The 22,469-nt window shown below is 38.9% G+C and overlaps 1 protein-coding gene across 2 annotated transcripts in view; it reads left to right on the forward strand.

The window, feature by feature from the left end:
- Nucleotides 1-22,266, forward strand: part of znrf1 (zinc and ring finger 1) — a 59,904-nt gene extending 37,638 nt beyond the window's left edge. For both annotated transcript variants that reach the window (XM_044193804.1, XM_044193803.1), the window contains exons 2-5: nucleotides 678-773; nucleotides 13,725-13,830; nucleotides 15,656-15,747; nucleotides 16,619-22,266. In XM_044193804.1, coding sequence (XP_044049739.1) covers nucleotides 678-773; nucleotides 13,725-13,830; nucleotides 15,656-15,713 — 260 coding nt within the window. In that variant the 3' untranslated portion in view covers nucleotides 15,714-15,747; nucleotides 16,619-22,266. The remainder of the gene's footprint in view (nucleotides 1-677; nucleotides 774-13,724; nucleotides 13,831-15,655; nucleotides 15,748-16,618) is intronic.
- The last annotated feature ends 203 nt before the right edge of the window (nucleotides 22,267-22,469 follow it).

Below are 22,469 nucleotides of genomic sequence, written 5' to 3' on the forward strand. Positions count from 1 at the left end.
AAAATGCAGCAGCTAGAATCCTTACTGGTTCAATAGCTTTTTCAGAATAATGGAAAAATGAGTAAAATGAGTTAATGCCTCAAACCACATTTGAGTATGTTTCTTTAGATTTTTGGTTCACAGTGGATTTTTTTTTATCTGTTTGGACCAGAATGTGCCTGTTTCTAAAGTCACAATGAAGAAATGTAAAACATCACTAGCATTAAATAGCTTTGCATTTCTGAATTTGACATGAACATGACTTTCTTGGAGACTCAAAGCAGACTGTTTCGTGCAGGCTACTCTGTGCTTTATATCACAGCGAGATGTAGCATCCGCGCCTAGTTTGTCATGGTTTGTCATTAGATGGGATCCAGGGGCCCTGAAGAAACAGCAACACCTAAGTAGTCTGCTGATGGGTAATTTATCATCAGGGCTCCTAGACTTATGTCATCACCTTAGAAGATAAATGTGCATCATTATTTAAATCTGAAACACATTATTCACCTTTCTTTTATGTAAAGACATCGAAACAATGCCCTTTACCCCCTTCCTTGGAATATGCTTTGTAATAATGTCGTAGGCTGTCAACTGGGTTACAGGTGCTATACAAATACCGATCATGATGAACCTGGTTTATTTTAGCGGTATATGTATATATTTGTATTTTTCATTGATCTGTTCTCTGCTGATCTTAGGATTCAAGTGTCCTGTCTGCTCCAAGTCTGTGGCGTCCAGTGAAATGGAAGTTCACTTCATCATGTGTCTAAGCAAGCCTCGCCTCTCCTACAATGGTAAGGAACACCGTTGTCTGTACTTACCTTTTCTTTATATGACAGGAGGCTACTGTACATCTGATACTTGGATGGAACAGCCAGCCTCACTGGTGTGCCAGTAAATACTGAACTGATTTTGGCCCTGGTTTTTCAAGATGATGTACTTTTTTCATGTTTACTGGTCTTCCCAATATTGTGCCAAGTCCCTTGTCACTGCTGCTGTGCTGATAAATATTCATGACAAGGTGGGTGGGTCTACAAACTGATGCGTGTTGTCGCGCTAGACCTTCCAAAACATGATAAATATGAATGAGGGGAAATGAGGAAAATCATAAAAATTCATAGAAATGAGTTTAAACAACCTGACATATTCAGTCATGCACTCTTGAAAATACAAACACAACTGAGGCTGAAGCCCAATCAACCCTTGCTGTAACATGTAACCTCTTTAGTTTCACAAGATGTTACTGGTCCCATCTGAGGCCATTATGTCTGCGTTTTTTTAGCATTTGGTTTCATTCTACTGGAGCATCAAGCTACAGGTCTCCCTCTGCAAGAAGCCAGCAGTACAGTGTAAAGCATGATGTCTAGTCAGTAGTGACAGAGGTAGCGTTAACTGCTATATTCTGAGGGTGCTTTTACCCTTAACCTGTTTGGTATGGTTCAGATGAACTCTGGTGTGGTTGGTGTATTTAAGCTGGTGTGAAAGCTGTCGATCAAACTCTGGTGTGGACCAAACGACCAGACCAAGAGCTCCTGAAAAGGCAGTCTTTTTGGAATCCCGACTAATAATATTCATAATCAATTCTTACTTCTGCTGCTGCATTCTATGACACTAGAGAAGATTCATAAACATATATGGCTCAGTAAAGTACTCATCAGAATTTTATTTTCCTCCGTGGGTCCATGCAACCATATGACTAAAGTCTACAGCTTTCATATTTGTTTGTAATACGAAAGGGAGCAGAACTAAAAGGTAACAATATTTCATTCCCAAAGCAACATGAACCGAACTACAGCTGTGAATGCAACCTTTTGTAAACAATTTTGTCACATTTTCTGATCAATAAATATCCATTTTGCCACTTTATAGAGAGACAGAATTCTGCTCCACTTCAATAAGTGCTCTAAATTCTGATATATATAAACTGCCTTTTGGTTCCTCACAAAGCTTAGAACTATATTTTTCTTTATTCTTCGTGTTGCTGTTTTCCTTGATTTTATCATACACCCTTTATTTTATTCTGTGCATAGTACCAGCACTTTTAATGTCTTCAATTGTCTTATTGTGTTTTTATTGTGTTTGTGTTTCATGCTTTTGTGTTTTTATACTGCCTTGCTGCAAAAAGAATTTCTTCTGAACTGAACTGTGTTCTACTAACGTTAGCTTTTGGCTCTGAAAGGATCTTTTTCATACAGGGTTTCTTTCTCTTTCTGAAAAGCTGAAATAGAGATGTGATTTTGGTGTTAAGATAAATTGGTATCCACTGTACAGGACAGTAAAATTTAAACACTTTGTCATTTTAACCAGGTAAACCCATCATTTGTTAGTTAGCATTTAACAACTACATCTCCCATGAGTAGCTAGGTGCGTTGTCAAAACCTTATGGGATGTGCAGTTGTTGAATGTCAACAAAAAAATTTTTTTTTAACCTGTTTAAAATGACGAGATGTTCAAATTTTATTGTCTAGCTTCAGAACCAGTGGTTTACCAGGGGTAGCATTATATTGATGATTGTGTCCATGTTTGTATCACTTATGAATTACATTTTCCAATGGAACAATCTACAGAAATATAGTGTATTTGTTTAATATTTAGGCCTGAATCCAAGTCTTAGAAACTAGCTTGGAAAGAGGGTGATGACCTCTTCTCTTTAATACAAGTGATAGAAAAATACTCTGGCACACAACAAAGTTTTATATCACTGATTTGTTGGAACAAATAAAATAACTGGATTGATAGCATTAGTAGTGACAGACATTGTGGCTGAATGCCACCTAAAGAAACTTCCTCCAAAAAAAACCCCACAGCAATTAGTGCAAATATAGAGTGAATCAACACAAGGAAGTCCACTGCTAGTTTTCAGGCTGGGAGGATGAGAAGGACATGAATGCATGAATAGCGCTGCACAGTTAACTTTACTAAGCAAATCGTTGCATATTCCAGATTTTTGGCACTTGCATCTCTCTAACCTTTTACATTTTCTTCAATAAAAGTTCACAAATTAATCAGATGGGATGACTGCCAAAAAAGAGAGAAAGAAACAACTTTATTATGCTGACCCTACTGCTTTTAACACATATTACTTGCCAAAAGTGTGAGTTCAGATGCTTGTGGTATAAGTGTGTCATCATACAAATAAAGTTCACCATCAGTAACCTTGAAAATCAGTGCTCGACTTGGTCTCACTGGGTTTCCACGTGATGTAAAAAAAACAAAGCTATGGTTTGTAACAGTGTAGGGCATGTCAGGGTCTTCTATTTAGCTTTATTGATCGTATGTATAGAGATGCTCTGTGTTAGCTCATCTCTCACTGTCTCTCCATGCGGCCCATCTCTCTTTCCCTCTGTTATTCAACCACCAGTTGATTCGATTTTGTGACCACTAATCTATTACTCCACCTATCTAGTACACTTCTATAAGTGTGGTTCATGTTTTGGAGGAGTGATACCTGCTATTAGTTGTAGTGAATCTTAAAGGAATACAGCAAACTTTTGGGAATTTGCCCCATTGGTCAACCAACCAATGAGTGGCGAGATGGATCGCTGGCTATTGTGCTCCATGCTAATGCTAACACCACTAGCATCATACAAGAAGTGTTTTATGATACAGCATGTACAGTAAAACATTTAAACTAATATTTCCACTAATCCAATACAGCTGATGTAGCTAGGTAGCCAGCATAAATTACATTGTAATCACAATAGGAAGAGATCTCTTCACAGCCAGTATGGACAGGAGGAATGATTACATTGAACAAAAACTGTTGGGTATACCTGCTGTTTTAAGACAGACTTGAAAAAATGTTAATCTATACTTTATTCTAGGGCTGCAACTAACGTAATGTAAAAATGTAAATGTAACAAAAAGGTGAAAAAAATTCCCACCACAATTTCTCAGAGCCTAAGGTGATGTCTTCAAATTGCTTGTCCAACAAAACAGCCCAAAACCCAAAAATATTCTGTTTACATTGATTTAAAACAGAGAAAAGCAGCAAGTCATCACAATGGAAGAGCAGGAACGAACGAATGTTCAAAAAATGGTTAAAGCGGTTAATCGATTAGTAAAATAGTTTCTGATTAATTTTCTGCCGATCGACTAATAGATTACTCGACTAATCTTTTCAGCTCTACTTTAACCATTAGTAAATGATCAGTAATTTAGTGCGGTTTGGGCCACAAAAGCTATAACACCTCCAGCTTCAAGATTGCTGTTTATTCTAGCTGGGCCTGGGCTATTGGCACAAATTATCATTAGGACGTGGATGCATTATCGTGGGTTGAAGCATGCAAACTTTCCCAAAATGTAGATGAGCTCTTATCCTGATAATGGACATAAAATGCCTGAGAAATATTTATATTATTTATAATGCTGAGGTATTTAAATGCTTCACCCTGTTTGCTTCTGTTCTTAATAAAGTCAGTCCAGTCGCAGCTTTAGTATAAAAAATAAAGATCCAAATTTCACCTTTTTAAAAGCCAAATGGTCATACCACCAATAAGACCTGGAGGGATGATGCAAGTTGTTGCTGACTTGCCCAAGAGGTTCCAACATCATTCATGTTTATTGTTACTTTGTGTCCATACTAAGGGCTATTTATGAATGAAATAAAAATGTACATAAAGAGCAAAATAAAAGTCAGTAATACTGCTCCAGACCCACTGTCTACCTTCCAGTCTACTGTTTATTTTCTTGAGCAGGCTGCTCTTTTAATTATGGCCTGGGCTTCCACCCCTGGCTGCTTGGAGACACGTGATTGACAGCAGCCATGTCTGTTCATTGGCCCTAGCAAGTCGTTGATTGACAGTTACTTGTTTGACTCAAGACTGTGCTCATGTATGTCTGAGCTGCAGCCTGAAGGTCACCTTGTAGAAGTCTGTGTTTGTGTGTGTGTTTGCATAGTCGGGACAGTGTGTTTCTGGTAATAATGATAATGTAACCACACAGACGAAATCATGTAAAGTTGTTAGAGGGGAGCAAGAGGAGGGATGTAATTTTACAGCTCCACAAATAGCAGTCAACTAGGCCCACAAGGCCAGTGCAGTAAAAAATAATGTAAGTTTCAAGCCGGCAGCTGAATTCAGACTGAGGGGAAAGAAGACTGAGTGACAGAGACAAAGAGAGGAGAGTGAAACTGTCTTAAGGAAGATGGGATCCAGAGTGATGGAGTACCCTGATGGCTGATAACGGATGAGAGGAGAGAGGGTAAAAGGAGAAAGACTCCCATAATTCCTCTCTTTTTTCTACAGCTCTGTCTGTCCTGTCACTCTTTATTTCCAGCAAATTACTCTCTCTCGTTCTCCCTCTGTCCCTCTCTCCTCTGTGAGTCCGCCTGTCTGTCCGGCTCTGTTCCCGCTGTGTAATCTCTCAGTAACTTCTGTCTTTTTTCCCTCCCTCTCTCTCTCTCTCTCTCTCTCTCTCTGTCTGTCTCTCTGTCTCTCTGTTCTCTTGGGTTTTTGAGACCCACAAAATGGGCCAAGCTGTAGCTTATCTTTTTTCCCAGCATTCTCAGGGGTCTATTGTCAATCACCTGGGCCTACTGACTGTCGCACATCAGCACATCTCTGAGCAAGGTCATTACACATACACACATTTACTGTAGATGCAGGAATATAATCAGACTCTTAAAGGACTAGACTGACTTTGTGGGAGTTTAGTCCAACAGTCACATTTCTCAATATTAGGGCTGGGTTTAAAAAAATCGATTTTCGATCTTCATTTGAATTATCTGATATCGATTCATAAAATCCAAGATCGATCTTTTAATGTGTCTCCAATTTCTTAGCTGTAATCTCTGCTGTCTAAAAAGTTCTATGTCCGCTCCCCTTAATGCTGTTATTACAGACATGTCTGAGCTAACCACGATGCCTCGACTCACCCATGGACTCGCCTCTTTTGTTGAGCCGTGATGTTTTGCCCACAAAGGTCTAGGGCTTATGGGAAATGGTGTTAATTAAAAAACAGAAATATTAAATAAACACTGAAATTAGATAATTTTTCCAAAAGCTGCAGTCCTTATCTAAACATTTGGAGACAAGCTCACAACATACTGGCTGGATTTTTAGTTATTAGCGTTGTTACAAATGTCAATAGGATTTTGAATGAGGTTTTCTTACTTCTGGAACAGAACCCAGAGGTTCCGGTTTCACTTCGGCTCTCTATTAAAATATGTCACTAAATATGCATTATGGGAATTGTGGGATAATGTGCTCTTGGAACCCATACTAGAGACTTAAAGTCAGGATATCTCAGCCTCTGCTGCATCAATTTTTACTTTATAAAATCTGTCTTTCACAAGTCCCCAAACTTTGTGGAAGTGCTACTAAACTACTGGAGTACTCTGCTATTTGACTGGTATAGTAATTGTAAACCACTGTTCTAAGCAACACAAACATTGAGATGAGATTTTAGTAAAGTTGAAATCCATAAGGTTTTTACTTATTATTTTATTATTATGTCCATCCTTAAGGTGTGGTGTGGTTAAATACTAAAAGCAGCCCATTTATTAAGGTTGGAGACGCTGAGAGACTCTCCTGACATTTTCAATGCATACCAATATCAACTAATAACTTCACAAATGTGACACTAAATATCCCATCTTTGCTGCTCTGAATGAGCAGAAAGTCACAGATTGCAGCTTTAATTTCTTGTCTAAATCTAAATATAGTAGATCAAATTAAAACACACAAACCAAATGTGTTATTTGTGTCTCTGTGCTTGCCTACTTGTCTGCACTGTGTCTGTGTATGTGTTGGTGTAGCCATACTGTGCATGAGTTTGTGTGAAGCAGGTGAGGGTTATAGGTAGTACATTGAGTCCACGTGAGCTGACCACTGGATCTTTTCTGGGCTTCGACTTTGCATGATGATATTTTAATGCCTCTCACTAAATATAGTCCCCTGCATAGAGAGGGAGAGGGGGCCACATGCACACACAGACGTCAGGAGGGTGGTATGGAGACACAGAAAGCAAGTGAGTGAGAGAGAGTGTGAGTGAGAGTTAAAGGTAAAGAGAAAGAGAAAGGTGAGAGACATGCAGTTTGCCTCTTGCAGCTCAGGTCACCGGAGGACATAGAAAGAGACAAGAAAGAGGGAATTGAGTGCTGTGATTCACAGAAGCAAAGAGTGACTCCTTGAACTTATAATTGATGTTAAGGTGTTGGATGCCAAATGTCTGTTGGCAAGCCAGCAGCGGGAGAGACAGCTGAAAGTCAAGAGGGAAAACAGGGGCAAGTGAGGGGAGAGCTGATGTTTGAGAGACCAGGGAAAGTCTGCATGACCTGCGAACACACAAACAGCTTTACACACACCTCATCCCATTTCTTCAAGTTCATATTCTCATTTGTTACATATGGGTGTAAATGTCAGTCAGTCCATCCATCTGTCCGTCTGTCCATTTGTCTGTGTAGCATTTTGGTCCAGAGAAGGATATCTTGGCAACTACTGCCAGATTGTTATGCCAACTATTCATTGTCGACTTTGGTGACCTCCTGACTTGGTAGCCTACATTGACAAGGGCAAAATTTCTACTTGTGCACAAGAAATTATAAAATCTAACAGACATATTGCCATGAAACCTTCTGAGAGGGTGAACCATTTTTATGTTAAACACTCCATAAATGTTCCACTAGTGCCCTCCTCACTTTACTTCTCATCACTCTCACTGCGTCACTTCAAGCTGAAACATGTCGCAGTTTTCAGTGAAAAAGCTTTGATAAATCCTCTATACACTACCTGTCCAGCAACAGTAGAGTGACAGACGTCAGACAGACGTCAGACAGACAAAGTTAGCGACTAGCTGGTGAACATAGTGGAACATTTAGCTGCTAAAAAGCCAGGCTAGAAACACGACTACGACAAATTAATGTTACTGTGATGTTGCTTTGTATGTGCTGGATCTGTAAACTGTTTGCTAACACATTCTGCATAACTTTATAAGGTGATAATATGTCAATGTTGTGTTAATGTTGTGCCCCGAAGTGGCAAAATAAATCAATGAATACAATCTCATAATCTAATCGGCAGATTATCATAAATCATAAATTTTAATTACCCCATAAATATTTCTCCAACACGACCTTCATTATTGTAACCTTGATGCCGAAACTACTGTAACCTTAATGAAGTAGTCATTTTTAACCCAAATCACAATGTTTCCCTAACCTATCGTAGAAAAGGTTTCAGTCGTAGTCATCTGGACACTGTTTTCAGAATCAAGACGTTTCGGCTCCCATCCGGAAGTCATTCTCAATTGTGAAAAAATTGGACGGGAACTGGAAATTTAAACTACTCTGAGTTACATAAGCCCTGCCCTCAGGAGGGAATCTGCCTGAGTATCTGTTAATAGCTAGTTTCACCTGAAACTGACCTAATAGTTTCAAGATGGCCCAGTAATCAGTAATCAGGCCTATTGTTCTCTGGCTGCATCTACTTCATCACTGCTAAGTGCCTGATTAGCATGTGATAGGCGTGACCAAAAGGTGAAACTAGCTATTAACAGATACTCAGGCAGATTCCTTCCTGAGGGCAGGGCTTATGTAACTCAGAGTAGTTTAAATTTCCAGTTCCCGTCCAATTTTTTTCACAATTGAGAATGACTTCCGGATGGGAGCCGAAACGTCTTGATTCTGAAAACAGTGTCCAGATGACTACGACTGAAACCTTTTCTACGATAGAACACTCCTGGACGAATGAGGGACTACACCGTCTTATTTCCCTAACCTAACCAAGTGGTTTAAGTGCCTAAAAAACATAAAACAGATTTATTTTTCAAGATTTTTATTTTTCAACAGTGATTTGTAATGCTTTTGGAAGGCAGAGAGAAATGATGTCGCCCTGCTGTTAGGGGCGTCAGATCAGAAAACACTTCTATGTGTTCACTCGAGAGGGCATGGACCAACAACGTATTTTGTCCTTTAATTCGGAGGACTAGTTGAAAAATCCTCAAACCAGAATACTGTTAGTTTCTTCAACACTTTCATGTGGACATTGCAGCTACTAGAGACCACTAGCAGGTTTTCAAACTTTGCGTACCAAAGTTTTTTAGTATAGTACAGTGTGTTGTACTGCATTGACCTAGTTTCAGCTGCAGGAAACTGGATATCAGGCCACATGCTGGTATGTAAGTGGTTAAAAGCTCCCTAATGTAGCTTCAAGATCATGACAGGCTTTGTAAATTAACAACAAAATCTCATAATCAGCTCTAAAATTCATCGGGAGTCAGTGGAGGTTAGCTAGAACAGTGGTGATACGCTCCTATCTGATCCAGTTAAAAGCCTTGCAGCTGCATTTTGTACTGCAATCGATGTAGAGAGCTTTGGCTGAGGCGGGACTATGATGAGTTAGGACTCTAACTTTATCCAGATGACCTCATTTTTTAAACATTTCACAGGTGAAGGAAACAAGCTTGAACAACCCTCTTCACTTGATTATTAAAGCTGGGGTCAGATGTTGACTTTAGATTTAATACACTCTACACTCACCGTCAAATGGGAACAGTCGTGTCTCTCAAAGGACTATGCAGACTTTTTGGGAGTTCATTAATCTCTAAGTGTTTCCTGGTTCGATTTGAATGCTAAAGATATTTGAGGAAGAGGAAGAGGAGGAGTGGAGCTGCTGTATTGTTATCAGACAGTGTATGTAGATTCCTGCGCTTTAATCTGGAGCACTCTGTCGGAGAGATGCTGGGTGTTTTCAGGGGGATGACAGAGGACGGAGGGATAAAGGGATGTGCTACAGCGAACAATAGAATAAAGGAGGGGGGTCAGAAGAGGAGAGAGAGATAGAGAGAGGGAGGGAGGGAGGAGGAGAGTGAGGTTATGGGAGTTTGTTGAGGAACTAAGCTGATTTGCAGTCAGAGCATATGTCTTCTGTCTGTTATTCCATCTCACAGTCTACCCCCTCTCCTTATCTGCCCCATATTCTATCTATCTATCTATCTATCTATCTATCTATCTATCTATCTATCTATCTATCTATCTATCTATCTATCTATCTATCTATCTATCTATCTATCTATCTATCTATCTATCTGTCTGTCTGTCTGTCTGTCTGTCTGTCTGTCTGTCTGTCTATCTGTCTGTCTGTCTGTCGAGATTTAAGATTCTTATTAGGAAAAATAGGAAAAATTGTCCACTATCATTCTGGCACATCCTCAGAACTGGATTTTTTTAGTATCAAGGCAATAATTTGCGACATTTTCACATGAATAAATGTTAATGTTGGTTCCCCCTGTGGCAGTGCAACAGTGATTGAACATTTATCCAGATGACGGGTGAAGTACGCATTTATTCGAGCACTGTACTTAAATTCTGTAACTTGAGTATTACTATTTCATTATACTTAAATTTTTTTGACAGTTGTTGTTAGTGATAATTTTGCAGATACAGTTTTACATTCAAATCACTGTAAAAAGAAACCCTTTTCACAATTACATACATTTATGACATAGTTTACTTATTTTTAGCCACACTAGCGCCAGGGATGGCAATGTCGGTCTGTTGGTCCACCACTTTGGACCAGACTGAAATATCTCAAAAAACCATTGGATGGATTGTCATTAAATTTGTACAGACATTCATGGTCCCCAGAAGATGAATCCTAATGACTTTGGTGATCCCCTGATTTTTCCTCTAGTGCCACCATGAGGTTCATATTTCTGGTTCTGAGTGAAATGTCTCAAAGAAATTTGGAATTGATATCCATGTACCCCATAGGATGAATTGTAATAACTTTGGTGATCCCTTAACTTTTCATCACTTGTCCAAATACTTTCAAAACCAATGAAATTCCCATCAACCTCAGCTGCACTTTGTGTTTAGTGCTAATTAGTAAATGCAGGCTAACATGCTAAACTAAGATGGTGAACATAACACCTGCTAAACATCAGCATGTTAACATGCTGGAATTAGCATTTAGAGTCTTAGTCTTGTGACTTAAAGGTACATACATACATACATGTATTGCATGTATCCTTGAGGCCTAACAAATGCGTTCAGTGGATTTCCTTCCTCATAACACTTTGATTCTTTGAATTCTTTAATCTCACACAGAGATGCATCGCTAGAAACGCATTGCCAGAAAAAACATTGGCGCGCCTGGCCTGTACACCTGCTCTTATTTATTTATGGAATTATTTGTGTTTTCATGCAATTTTATGTGAGGGGTGTACGTTTTTATTTTGTTTGTGAGCCCCTAACCTAAGAAATTTTTTTGTCATTATGTGATAGACAGTAGTTTTTTGAATCTTGAATCTTCTTAAATCTTTACACTCTCATATTTTGTATTTTTGTTGCATATTGTTTCTATGTGTGTGAATGAATAGTTTTTTGTGTGGTTTTATGTTTGCAAACCAACTTGCCTTAAATAACGCTTTAAGGGAGGAATAAAGTATTTTGAATTGAATTGAATACCTACCATGAGTGAGCAGACAAAGAGCAGAGTAGTGAAAAGCAGGGAAAAAAATGCAATGCAATAAAATACACTGAGTCAGTTCAGCACCAAAGATGACACGCAAGAAAAAAAACAAGCAGATAATTGGTGACAAGCTGCGACCAGCTTGGCTCTTAATTGACTCACTGTGGATTAGAGGCTGGGGTTTCTGCTTCTGCTTTACCAACCAGCCAATCTCAAACTGGAGCAGCAGCCAGGCTGCAGAGTCTTTGTAGCTGTGCCCCACAGATGTGAAATTAGGTGTTGTGAAATAACATGTCGTACTATATTATCTGCTATGTTTAAGGTTTAGAGTTCAAAGCTTTATTTGTAGTTTGCGTACAGTACATTGAGTCACAGTATGTTTTGACATCACACCACATGCATGGAGTGCATGCTTTCTTGCGGCTTTGCTTTCCGAACTGTTGTTCATATATCATGTAACAGTAGACAAATGTTTCCCATTATATGTGTGCCCTTGGTCTTCTACTGAACATGATATTCCAAAAGGTCATATGTTTAGGTCATGCCAATCTTTGAACAGATTTCGGGAAGATATCTTGAAAGCCTTTTCACACATATGTGGGAATAGAAGTCAGTCCCTATATTGCTATCTTAGAGGTGCCTCTTTCAGTGGATGGAGTCACTACTCTCCATGCAAACGCTGTAGCACAGGGCTGGGCAATTAATCAAAAATTAACCGAAACTGACATTATGACTCTCTAACCAACCAAATTTTTGTCATATTGATATGTTCGATGAATTTGTTCCTTCATACACTCTTGCCACCTACCACTGAAGTACAACAAAGAATCTAAATGTACAGGCCTAAATACACAACCAGTCAGAGTTTGCCGTGTGGGTTTAATAAATAAAAGTTGGTACTTAAAGTTGGTACTTAAACTGTACATAAATAAATACATGTCTTAAATTTATTTCTACATTTTTGTACACCTACATTTATTTTTGTATTTCTGTGCCTGTATTTTTGTATATATGTGCATTTAATTATTTATTTCAGCATTTATTTATTTATGTATTTTTTCAGCATTTACTCTATAATTCATTAATTAATTAATTATATTCTTTAATGTATGCAATTATTTATGTATTTATTATTTTATGTCTGTATTTATTTATACATTTATACACTTATTTATTAATACTTAAGTCATTTTCTGTCCTCCATATGTTTTATTTTTCATTTCATTTTAGGTGTAGGATGTATATATTTTTTATACTTATGAACATTGGTATAATTTATTGTTGCAGTTCTGCATTGGCTGGTGTATTGCTGGTGTACTGGAGAATTGATGTATACATACATAAAACATAAAATAACCATTTGTGGCATAAGAAAAATGACAAATGAATTGTCATGGGACAAGTCCAGCTGTGCCTATTATGAAAACTGGCCCTGAAGACTTAGTTCCTCAACCAGCTTCTTTCTATGAGTGATGGAAACCTGAACACACTTTTTTTTGTTAGAACAGTTTGGGTTATTTCACTTTTCTGCTTTTCTGATTTTCTCTCTGCTCTCCTCATTAGTTTGAAGAGGGCAGGGCTCAAATTGAAAAGGGTGATGTCACTTACTGCTGCACCGATCAGGATTTAGCAACATTTAAAGCTGTATCTGATAACATTGTGATGGTTGTCAATCAAATCTGATCAAACCACACCCAGACAATAAACATGTAATTAATAATAACTTACGATATTTTAACATTGAATGTTATAGAGAAATACTTAAGTGTTTAGGGGCTTTAAATGTGAACATACGTGTGAATAAAACTTTATGTGATCAACTTGCAGTGCAGTAGCGTAACACCACATTTGCCATATTGCCTTACTTAGTTTTTTTTTCTTACCAGCTCAGCCTTGACTGAATGTAAAATGTAAAAAAAGAGATTCTATAAACTATATTTGAGATAATTATATTGCCTTATATATAAACCATTCAAGACTTTTAAGAGCCTGTGTTCATTACAGTAAGTAGATGGGTGGAAATAAAAATATTCAGTGTTGAATTTCCATATGATGGATGCTGTTATTTTTCTATAGTGGATACAGACTTGAGGCTCCTAATTCATCTCAAAACTCCTCCTTGTGCATTTTCATTGGTACAAGCAGAAAGTAACCACTATATCTACTGTGTGTAATGCACCAACCTGCTCTCCTTACTGCTCTCTGCTGTGTTTGATATGCTGTCAGAGTCTGAAATTGTCGCTGTCTTTGGTGAATACTGATACACGTTCTGCCCTGTGTGTATGTGTGTGTGTGTGTGTGTGTGTGCGCGTGCGTGTGCGCCTGCCACTTTAGATGATGTGTTGGCGAGGGATGCCGGTGAGTGTGTGATCTGTCTAGAGGAACTGCAGCAAGGGGACACCATAGCCAGACTGCCGTGCCTCTGCATCTACCACAAAAGGTGACACACACACACACACACACACACACCAAGAGATTTGAATCACTGCCCATTATATAATTTTGCACTTCTTCTAATTAAATTCACTTACTGCACTCCAATAAAAACATTCCTTAAAGATGGACAGTACTTGTTGCCTTTGATTTATAGGTTATTCATATTATATCACTGGACAACAAAGGTGCTGCGTGTAGCATTTCTAAACATCGATATATCACTGTCAGATTAACTGTGACAGCTTTGGATAATTACCATAAACAAATGAGAGCAGGCTACAGACAACTGAGAGCTGCTAGTCTTTCTCAAAAGTCTTATAGCTGAGTGTCCATTACCCATCAGCCCTAGTGCTTGCTGTCAATAAATGGGATGTTACTTCTTCAGTTTTTTTCTCCCTTTGGTTTTAGCAAAAAAAAAAAACAAAATTATTTTTTGTTTGGCTGTTCACTCCTGCAATCATCTGCTATCACCTGAACCTCTGCTTGCTGTGTAATAACAACAACCTCTTCCTGTTTTTTTTACCATGAAGCAATTCGGCTGATTTCTCCAGCAATTTGACTCAGTGTTAAATTTGATATAAGCACAGAAGCTAGTAGAAGTTTCCAATGTTTTAGGTGATTGTCTTACTTGTATACAGCAGTTCCAATGATTTATTGATTCAAGATGATACATATAGCACCTTTAAGCTCACATCTGTCACCACAAACTATAAATAATGTTTTAAGGTGTTATGCATTTTCATTTTTTGCTGCTTTACATTTCTGTTTCTACTTCACTACGTTTCAGAGGGAAATAATGTACTTTTTACTACACTTTACTATGTACGCTTTGCACAGTAATATTGATTGATCATACACACATGTATGAGTGGATATGTTGTTATTAGAATTAGTATTTGAAACCCAGCATTAATATCCTTGGTTCTAATGTAAATGAGGTTTGCAGAGGTTCTTCCAAAAAATGTTGGATGGCTTTATCTGCTTTGAAAACCTATTGTTAAAAAAAGTCACATCCATGATATTTTTTGGTACTTTACTTTGCTACATTCTACTCCACTACATTTCAGAGGGAAATTATGTAGACTACTCTTTACCAAAGCAAGCTTATCTGTCAGTTATAGTTCTTTTACAGAGTAAAACTGATTGGATTCCACACATGTATGAGTGACTATGTTAGAATTTGTGTGTAGTAAAAATGAGCTCCCCTTCAACAGGTTACAAGATTAATGTAAAATACTGCTTTAATATTTTATATGTAACAATATAACACTCTGATGGAGCTATTTTGCAAAATATGTACTGTTTCTCTATATGTAAGTACATTTTGCTGGTTATACCTCTGTAGTTTTACTCAAGTAATATTTTGAATGTAATACTTCCACCACACCCAAATACTAACAGAGAAATGGCGTTAAATGGTAAACGGTTCCATAAAACGCAGTGAGAATGGGAAATTTTACAAGTGTAAAATAATGCACATGTGAGTTTGCTGTAACACTGCTGTTATGTTTCCCTCTGGGTCTCACTTACATATTGTACTTTGTGTATGTTCTGCAAATGTGGGAGTGCATGGAGGCCTTCCAACATGCCTATGTGTTACTTTAGCAACAATCCTGTGTAGTACTGAATCCATTTAAGACTATAGTATAATTCACTTATGATCTCTCTTGCTTTATCGAATTCCTAGTTCCTCATTATCATTCCCTCTTTTATTATTATTTTTTCAGCCCTGATGACTGACCTTTGTTAGTCAACTGTGAATGTTTGACCCACATAGCTCAAGTGTTTGTCCTCTGCATTAATGCCCACGTGTCTATGTGTATCTGCAGCTGTATAGACTCATGGTTTGAGATCAATCGGTCCTGCCCTGAACACCCCTCTGACTGACGGCCCACCAGGCCCACTATGAATACTGTTCAAGGTGAGACACCATTGTCTGAATGCTAATTATTGCAACATAAGACTGTGCATGTAAATCAGTATACAAAAGCTCATATTGGCTTTGTATTAAAATTCAGATGTAGTCCATTCACATCTTTAGTTCATTAATACAGTCATTCATATTCATATCGTTAAAACATACAGTTAAAAAGGTTAAATGTTATAAATATAGAAACACTTACTTTGTTTGTTTTGTGAATAAAAAATCAGGACAGTGGCTAATAGATGGCAGTAATGTCTAAGCCAGTGTTACAGAGAAGTGTTGTGCAATCCAGGAAGAACTTTGTCTATGTAATAATGCAGAGTTTGTTCAGTAAAGAGTTTAAAGTTTAAAAATAATGTAATGTAAATTTCATTGCAATCCACCCAATAATGTTGAGACATTTCACAAAAAAACTCAACTGGTGCTAGAGGAGAAGTTAGTGGATCACAGAAGTTTGAAGAATACATCCTCTGGGCACGATAAATGTCATTAAACTTCATCCTCTGGGGACCATGAATGTGTATACAAAATTTCATGGCAATCCAGTAGTTGTTGAAATATTTCAGTCTGGACCAAAGTGGTGGACCTACTCACCAGCAGACATTGCCATCCATAGAGCCAAGCTGCTAGCATGGCTAAGAATGACATATAATTTGTGGAGTAATTTTATATACTCTCTCTCTATGGTACACTCTTAGACTCATATACAGAGTGTGTCGGTAAAATTACTCAAATTATTGTCATCTAAATCTAACCATTTTTATTAATATGTTGCTTAGTAAACCATATAGAACTACAAGTCACGCACCATTTTTCCCACTCTCTGTCTGTCTGTCTGTGCCCCACCTCTCCTCCTCCCTGTCTTCAGGACATCTCGTGGTCCTGCCATGGATATCTGGACACAGAAGCAACCAAATCTGATGAAACAATCAAAGCGATCAACACATACTTATTCTGACAGAATCCATCATCCTAACCAAGATAATTATTCCTCGTGAACTGAACCAAAAAAAACGTGACTGTCAAACCATCATACATTAAAGGGCCCCCCCACCCCAGCCCTCCATTTAACGTCTGCTGAAGAGACTGCTTACAAACAACCCCCCACCTGCCCTTCCATCCTCCCCTTCCACTTCTCCAGGCTAACAGTCTGGAGACATCCCTTACAGGGCTTCATCGGCCTCAACCCCCCCCCTCCTTAACTCAAGTGGCCAGTTGCCTCCCTGATGTGCTCAGGTCCTCACAGGCCTCCAGCAGCTGGCCTTCCATCTTGTATGTGGATCTAGGCCTGTCAGTCATTAGTGTCCAGCCCTCCCATGGCCTTAACTGGGGAGGGGAGAGGAAGCAGAGCAGGGAGGTGGCAGGAGGGAAGAGGCAGGAAACCTTGCGCAAGGAAGATGGAAGGCGACGAGGATGAAAAGGAGGAGGAGGAGGAGGAGGAGGAGGAAAGTGACGAATGGAGGATTGTTGAGCTGCAAAAGTTGCTTTGAGAAACAGACGTGTACATTATTTGGTGGGCCTCTCATCTCACAACAGGACTCCAACTTGGTGACGTCCTCTCAAAACAGACTGGATCCGGGTGTGCTTCTTTCTCATAGATCCTGCCTCAGTTCTGCGCCCATCCTCAACAATTTGACTCATAATGATCAAATCAAAAAGTCCCCAAAATGCTTCTTGGATCTGATTTGTGCGCATCTGGGCAGGCAGGGAGGGATGGAGGGTAAAAAAAAACAAAAACAAACTGGGATGTTAGCTTGTCTTCTATATACAGGATGGAGGGGTGTTAAGATGGACTAAGGGTGGAGAGGAGCAGTCTGAGCATGCTCAGTTCTGATTGGGAGGGAGGAAGGGGCCAGCAATGTAGTTTATGCTCCTACTGTGTACCGTGTGTATTTGGGATGCCCCAGTGTCAGGCTTCACCCGGTATGTGTATGTACACTGTGTGTGTGACAACATAGCTTTTGCTGAAGCCTAGTGTGTGGTGTGTGTGTGTGTGTGTGTGTGTGTGTGTGTGTGTGTGAGACAGCGTGAAAGGTCAGTGTAGAGGGCTGACTGGGACAGTGCTGTGTGTGTCTGTGTATTGAAATGTTTACAGTCTAGATGTCCATGTTCCCTGTGTGTGTGTGTGACTGGCAGTCCTCCCTTTACTTTGCTGATGTTTACAGCTACAGAGAAGCGACATATTGTAAATTACACACATAACCTCTTTTGGTTCTTTCTTTTTAGATCTGCCAGATTCTTCATGTGATCATGATTAGTCATTTTCTCGTGAGAGCCTTGAGTGTGAGAGCGTGTGTCTCCGTGCATATGACTGTTTGTGCATGTGTGTTTGAGTGTGTGATTCAAAAGGCGCCCCTTGGTCTATGCTACTGTTGGTTCCCAACATTGTGTTTCTGCTAGAGTAGGTCTGGCTGACTGCGACTGGAGACGTGAGCCACTCAGACCCGAAAAAGGACTCTGTAGTCCCACTGTGGATCCACTGAATGGGGCTTATTTATTCATTTGTTCATATTTAACAATATTTGTTTAATATTCCAATCATGTGAGGTGTTACTCACTCTTCAGAATGCCAAGAGCTGATGTATGAAGACTACTACAAATCAACATACAAACAAACTGCATTTACAAAGCTACTGTAAACAAATGGTGGAATAAATTGTGCTAGATGACAGACTCTATATTCAACTTTCATTCTGTGACCCAGATACAACATATACAAAGTGAACAGCACTGGGTTTCCCATCAAACATCTTAGTCCTGAGATTATTGTCGTTCCTATAGAAACACAGTATGTATTATACCTGTATATTAACGGGGCATGGTGTTACAGTTAAGGAAAAATCCACCCTTGAATCATCTCCCACTCTGACATCAATCAGAAATGCTCAACACACTCCAGGAGTTATTTTGGGATTGAATGTGATGTATCCACTTTCTCTAAACAGGCTGTGTGTAATCTTATTTCATTTGGTCATTTTACTACATTTCCCAGAATGCCTTTTGACAGGAGGAAGGAGGAGGAAAAGGGCTGTAGAAGGGACATGTGTATACGCATAGAGTATGGGTATAACTGTCTACTACTATAATTACAACTACTTATTGAACATTGGGGAACAATAGTGGCCGGGCTGAGAGAGTTGTGAGGTGTGAGGAGCTGCTGGTTCCAAAATATCTTTTCCCCAATGTAAAATCCCATTCAAGATTTCTTTAAATGATTTCCTCAATGTTTCTCAACATGGAAAATGGCAAATAATGAATGTATAATTTAACAATACTATAAGTTTATGTTATTTCCATCAGTTTTAATTATTTGTTTCTTATACCTTCAACTTTTTATCAAAGAACCAGATATTTTCTAATGCCTAAAATAACTCTTCCCTTGGTAACTCTTACTCAAAGCATGATATGTTTTGAAGGAGGGGAAAAAATCCACATTGGTACCCTTGATTCTGAAAATGAATAACAAATCTGCTATCAAACTCCATTATAGATACTGGTAATATCCCAGTTTGACATCACTTTGTCGACGTTTGGCTAGCTATCAACAGGAAGAGATTCAATATACCAAACATTAAATCTGAGCCAGAAATGCATCACAGATACATGACAAGCTGCTGTTGAAACATTCAAGTGTGGATTCTTCCTCGAACATTTCTTCTTTGCACTCTATGATAAATAATGTTGAAACGGTCACAACAAAAAGGACATGTTGGTCCCAACTCTTAAACCCTTGAGCACTGTTCCACTGTTGTAAGTCAGTGTGTAGGAGTTGGACTTATTGCTAAGATGCTTTCAGGGAAACCCAGCTTTTGGGAGAATTTTCAGACCAAATCTTGAATGTTGGCAGAAAACCTCTGAGCTGAGAGCTTCCTAACAGCTTCAGAGCACTACGACTATCTTTCTTTTTTACCAACAGATGCTGCATGATCTAATATCTTTTGTTTGGGGTGTAACTTGAGGAATCCAGTCAATATCCTTGGTACCCGTGTGTATGTTTATGTGTGTGTGTATGTGTGGAAAAAGAGGTGTCTGGTAGCCATCCACACTATATCGTGATCTTTTTAATCTATCAATCATTTTAATTCTTGAGGTACACTTTGAACTCAATTAAAATGATTGGCGGTGAAGTTGTCACCCCTTGCTTTTATCCCTGGGTTTTATTACTCTATAGTCACCTTTATAGCTGTTAATACCAGGAAGTATGAAATTTAACACAATTGAATGCAGTCAACTCCCAAAGGGGCCTCTGTAGTGCTCTGAAGCTGACAGGAAAACTGCCTCAGATGTGATAAGTTGGGAGTTAACCATTTACACAATAGAGGCTGCTCTGTACTCATACTGCCATAGTCATGAGGATTTCTATTTCCTGTAAAAGATGGATGTTAAAGTCAACGCAGTCCATTTTGGGGACCTTTATCATGAGAGCCTTTTCATAAACTTTACTTGAAGTGCATTACGAGGCATTATAAGGACTGTAAACATATATGTATGTATACATCACTGTATGTTAGCTTAAAGCTGCTCTAGTCAAAATTATTAGATAAACAATGGATTAAATGACTAAGTGTAATGTGAAAGCGGTCACTCAGAGTGCTGAACCCACAAAGAATTATCACCCAACTCTCAGGCAGCTGTTTTCAGTGAAGAAAGCTCTGATAAATCCACCTGCTACCTGCCCAAAACGCTGACAGACAAAGTCAGCAACTAGCAGGTGAATATAGTGGAGCATTTAGCAGCTAAAGAGCTTGATGTTAAAGCTGCATTAACCAATATTTTTTATTAACAATGGGTCAAATGACTACATGTAATGTGAAAGGTGTCATCTGTAGTGCTAAACCTACAAAGAATTATCTTCTGACTCTGCAGTTCCTCTCAGCTCTACGAAGCTTTTTAGCTTCTTTCAGCTCATTGTTTGGTTTTACAGCCCACAACTTTTGTTTTGGTTCACGCTCGCCCACTAACATCAACCTTGTTTCCAGCCACAGCAAGCAGCTGTTTTTAGCAAGAAAGCTTTGATAAACTCCCTGCCCAGCACTTAATGGCAGACCGACCAAGTTACTGACTAGCTGGGAACATAGAGGAGCATTTAGCGGCTAAAGGGAGAGATATTTCACTCAGGAGTTATGGGAGCTAACTCAAAACTGAGCTAAAAGGAGAGTGAATGTTGGACTTAGATTCATCAGACTGCCAGAAACAAATGAATAATTCCAAATGAATGCTGATGTTACTCTGTGTCTGATGGATGTGTAAATAGGCAACTGTTCGCTAATACGTCAGCCATAAAAACTTAAGAAGGTGATAATATGTCATTGTTGTGGTTTTTAGCTTGTTCCACTGCCCTCAAGTGGCCACAAAATTGATTAATGCAGCTTTAATAATTACATTCAGAAAGCAATCAGCATTAGAATGTATGATGACAAAGATTAAAGCTGCATTGGGCATGTAAAACGTTTTCTCAGAAACAAAATTACCAAGTGGGAGGCATGATGTCCCATCAAAAGTACTTGAGACAATGTTAAACAAATAAAGTTCTTGTGTGAGGGCATGGTCACGTCTTCGCCCAAAGAGTGGTGAATTGACTCTTAAGAATTAAAAGTTTATATTTTAAATCTTTTTCCTCTGTCACTGCTTGGCTGTCCTAAGTATCCCACACTGGCTGGTTTGGTAAACATGAGCAAGCTTTGTGACTTCACTTTAGAGAATTTTTAGGAACTCAATTTCATATTTTGTTAAAGAGATGCCTCTTGTTGCCATTTGGAGCGGCCATCATGTGATGTCTAATACAGCTTTAGTGGAGTTTGAATGTGGTATGAAACTGTTTTCGGCAGAAAGCATTCAATCCCACTGGAGTTTTTTCCTTATTATATCACATCTAATATTAAAGCACTTGTGAACATAATGTGGTTATGATGCCTCGTGAGCACCGCTTCAAATAAAGTGTTACAAGCCTGTTAGAGCTGAGATCATCCCTGTTCCTTATTAGGGCCATGACACATGGAGGATTCGAGACAGAGGGCAGTGTTAGCTTCAGCAAGGATGGGGATCAACATCATGGTGCATAACAGTGGGCCGTAAGAAGCCAAATAATAATGGTAACTGCTAACCTCATTGCCTATTTGTGTGACACACAATGTTCCCTGTGTATCATGGCCCGCAGCTAATGAAGGGGGATGATCTCCTTGGGAAATAACGTGTGCTTTAGTCTGGTTTGCAGAGTGAAAATCTCTAATGAGTCTCTCAGACTGCTGCTACAGTCGACAGTAGGCCCACTGTACCGCCTGCCTGCCCACACAGCTCGGACACACAGCTTCAAGAATACAGTACCTTCATTTACTATGGCTTTATTTCATTTGACCTCTTTTAGTTCATGACTTATTTTACTTTCCGAGGATGTGAATGGCTGCCTGCTTTTTGGGGCGCCAACTAACATGTCTGATGACTTTGATGTGCAATCTGTGGGATGAGTAATAATAATGACATATATAATAATCAATAATATTAAAAATGTCAAAATAAGAAAGATGACTGACCTGTTCTTCCTGTTGTCTAGATTTGTAAAGTAATGGTACCCTAACAGATGGGAAAAAACAAGATTACAGTAAGGACTAGCTGTCATTTTTCATTAATCAACTGATAAGTATGATCAGGACAGACGGAGAACAAAAGAGAAAACGGAGAGCAAAAGAGAAGCATATAGCATGCTAATTTGTTTCACTTCT

The sequence above is a fragment of the Siniperca chuatsi genome, linkage group LG4 (assembly GCF_020085105.1).
Source record: "Siniperca chuatsi isolate FFG_IHB_CAS linkage group LG4, ASM2008510v1, whole genome shotgun sequence".
NCBI classification, from domain to species: Eukaryota; Metazoa; Chordata; class Actinopteri; order Centrarchiformes; family Sinipercidae; genus Siniperca; species Siniperca chuatsi.